General features: G+C 39.0%; 1 protein-coding gene across 2 annotated transcripts in view; it reads left to right on the top strand.

The window, feature by feature from the left end:
- The window catches only part of LOC118429679 (apoptosis inhibitor 5-like), a 19,925-nt gene that overhangs the window by 2,554 nt on the left and 13,845 nt on the right, over positions 1 to 3,526 (top strand). For both annotated transcript variants that reach the window (XM_035840275.1, XM_035840274.1), the window contains exons 2-5: positions 337 to 498; positions 610 to 709; positions 1,123 to 1,188; positions 1,851 to 1,993. In XM_035840275.1, the coding sequence (XP_035696168.1) occupies positions 337 to 498; positions 610 to 709; positions 1,123 to 1,188; positions 1,851 to 1,993 (471 nt within the window). The remainder of the gene's footprint in view (positions 1 to 336; positions 499 to 609; positions 710 to 1,122; positions 1,189 to 1,850; positions 1,994 to 3,526) is intronic.

Raw genomic sequence — 3,526 nt, 5'->3', positions numbered from 1 at the left:
GAATTTGTAGAAAATGTCAACGGAAGGTTAAGATATTTTACAGTTCTTTGAGATATTTTTTGTTGCAGTCTTTATTTTCAAAAGATTGATAAATGGATGTTGTTTGTTGAGAAAATGGAGGCCTTTGTAGTTACAGAATATATTTCAAAATTGCAGAAGACACTGAAAAAAAAGTATTTTGATAACTGTTAATATAAGCCTGATATTTACATGTAAGTTACTCTGACTATAGACTTAACTCCATCAAATATTTCTGAGAATACTAAAAACAATTTCCAAGCACTTTCTAAACCAAAGTTAACATAAGTTATTCCTTGTATTATTGTTTGTTCACAGCATGAAGCAGAATATCTGGAAATCCTCAGTGCCGTGAAAGGAGAGAATAATGTGAAGCGCCTGGCCGCTCAGTTCATCCCGCGTTTCTTCAAGTACTTCCCCAGCCTGAGTGAGAAGTCTCTGGATGCACAGCTGGACCTGTGTGAGGATGAAGATAGCTCGGTATGTATTACTGTCATGTGGCATTGGAATTTGTGCATACATTTTCTTCTGTGGCTGCTGATGATGATTATTCCAACATAACCTGCCATTGTACTTCATTGCTGCTCTTAGATTCGCAGACAGGCCATCAAGGAGCTGCCAAACCTCTGCAAAACCAACAATGATCACCTGATCCGGATTTCTGATGTTCTGACTCAACTGCTCCAGACAGGTTAGTACCACAAACATGAATTACTAACATGAGTATGTTAGTTGTTAGTAACCCTGCCTGTGGAGCAAGAGGTACAAATGTAGGGAGTTTGAGTCCTGACATGCATGCTCCTGGAGAGGGTTGCAGGATGGGATGTAAGGCCATGGTCCACTGTTTATTGCACTTGATGAAAAGAGTGATAACATTTTTTTCAGTTACTGTACAAAGAACATTTAAATACTGTACAAAGCTCCTTTCACTTGTACTTGTTCCATGTAAGCTTCTGGTCCAACATCATCCACACTCACCATATAAATCTACCAACCATTTGCCATCCTGAGGACATACATCTCACCCACTAAATTCCAAAATCATGTCCAGTTGCTTGAGTAACTGCTTTTTGCCGTTAAATACTTCCAATCTTTGTTTTCCAGAGGATCCGAGCGAGCTGAGTGTCGTTACCACCGCACTGATTGCATTATTCAAAATCAATGCAATGGGTAAGCTTTATCATACATATATACTTTCTGTCCTAGGCATAAATCATACTGCTTTTGCTGCATTACTTGACTTTTATATTTTGGAATAGATACTCTATTACAAACGCACATGTGCACCTGATTTAGACATTCATGTGTGTAGAAAGAATTTGAACAATATACAATAGATTAGTCCGTGTGTCTATTCACAAGTGGACTCCACAATTCTAAAGCTAACTTCAATACTGTAAGCATTGTAATTATTATACAACAAAATGGGGTAGGGAGTAGCCTTCATAACCCCTGCTTTGCCTATTGAGTCAGTTAGTAGAACTTAATAAAGCTCGATATTGCTGACTTAAGCTAAGGGCACAACGCGCCATATGTGTTATTTGTCCGTACGTGTTTGCAAAGGGAAGGAATGGCAAGAGCAGGGAGGGTGCACGTCTCAACACATGTCACTTGCACGGTTATGCAAGGTGTAACCATAGCAGGGAAATGGACTGTTCGTGGTGGTTTTAAGTTTGTACTGTACTAAAAACCATAATGGAAAAATGTTTGCGGTGAAGTGCCCACCGCGAAAACTAAAATATTTCTGCATTTACATTATGGTCTCCAGTCATCAAATTGATTTCCAATAATGCCCTTTTGATCACACTCTTGTCTTGATGTGTTTGTTGCAGGCACTTTGAATGGACTCTTCTCCCAGATTCTTCAAGGAGAGGAGGCTGTCCGGGAATGTGCCATCAAATTTCTGAGCTCTAAACTTCCACTGGAGTTGCTAACCAAGGAGGCTGAGGAGTTCTTGCTCTTGGAGACAAAAAAGGTAATTTAGCAATGTACATGTAGCACCCATCATACTGGAGACACCACTAGAACAACACAACAGGAACACACTTGTTGCAGACACACTCTGAACAAGAGACCTAGAAAAAAAAACCAAGTGACCGTAGGTAACGTATTTATGGTTTCCGACGCATCTGATTCAGTTGCAATGATATATATTATGCCGATGATAAGGACAGTCCCAGACAGACAAATAACGACGAACGGGAAAGAAAATGAAGCCCTAATATTATAACTGATAGCTTACCAGGACAAAGTACTAGTATATTGTACTTGTTACCTCCATGAAATGTCATGGAGGTTATATTTTACCCTGCGTTTGTGTGTGTGTGTGTGTGTCTGTCAACAAGATAACTCAAGAACGGCTGGATGGATTAGTTTCATATTTGGTGTGTTGGTGGGGTGTGACGAAAGCTAGAAGTGATTAGATTTTGGGCCCCCTAGCAACTTTCCTTGGTACTGCAGCGCCACTTCCGGTTTTGCTATCTCGTGTTCTGAACAAGATATGGTCCTAATTTTTGGGTGTTAGATAGCTCTTGTGCTCAGGAATAAGTGACATAAGTTTGGGCCCCCTAGCGTCTGGTTTTGGGATAGCAAGGGCATTTTTGTCAGAAACTTCTGAAGTGGATAACTCAAGAAGGAAACAATGGATTTTCATGATTTTTGGTATGTAGGTACCTTAGACAATGTTATACAAGATAAAATACAAATTATGCAAAATTAGATTACATTTGCATAATTAATGAGCTTATTCTATCATAGCAGTTTTTCAATGTATCTCTTGTACCGGACATGATATGGTTTTGATATTTGGGTGGTAGATAGCTTTCAACGTCATGGCAAAGTGGGGCAAGTTTCAGCCCCCTAACATGTAATTGTGGAACTGCAGGGGTGTTTTTGTCAAGACACTCCAAAGAGGATAACTATAGAAAGGAATGATGGATTGCCATCATTTTTGGCATGCAGGTAGCTTAGGCAAAGATGTTTATAATGATATACATTTTATGCAAATGAGGACTTAATTTGCATAATTAATGAGGAAATTGTACAATTCCATTGTTTTCAATAGCTGAACTTACGTAAATGTAACACATGCAATTTATGATAGGTGAGAGATAAGCAGATACCAAATATGCAAGTGAGGAACTGATTTGCATAATATATACAGAAATAGCAAATCCACATAATGACTGATATTGGGAATTTCATAATTGTGACATGTGTACGTTAGTCAATAATGAACATCGCCATACATAAATTATGTAAATGGTAGTCATTTGCATGAAATTTACAAAAGCTCTAAATTTTCATGGAGGTATGAGGTCGCCGAACTCTAGTTTATTATAACTCTGGCACTGACCAATGCAATGTGCTAGAAAGCCAGAGTCTGACTATCGGTCACAGAGTAGGAAAAATGAAAGGCTGCCAAAACATTTGTTTGCCAGAAGTTCCCTCCCAGTCAACCCTGCTTACATACCAGGTTAATAATTAACGGGTTAATGACCCGCCCCGA

Source organism: Branchiostoma floridae, chromosome 13 (assembly GCF_000003815.2).
Source record: "Branchiostoma floridae strain S238N-H82 chromosome 13, Bfl_VNyyK, whole genome shotgun sequence".
Taxonomy (NCBI): Eukaryota; Metazoa; Chordata; class Leptocardii; order Amphioxiformes; family Branchiostomatidae; genus Branchiostoma; species Branchiostoma floridae.
Note: the sequence above shows the minus strand (reverse complement) of the source record. Positions and strands in the feature narration are given on the sequence as shown.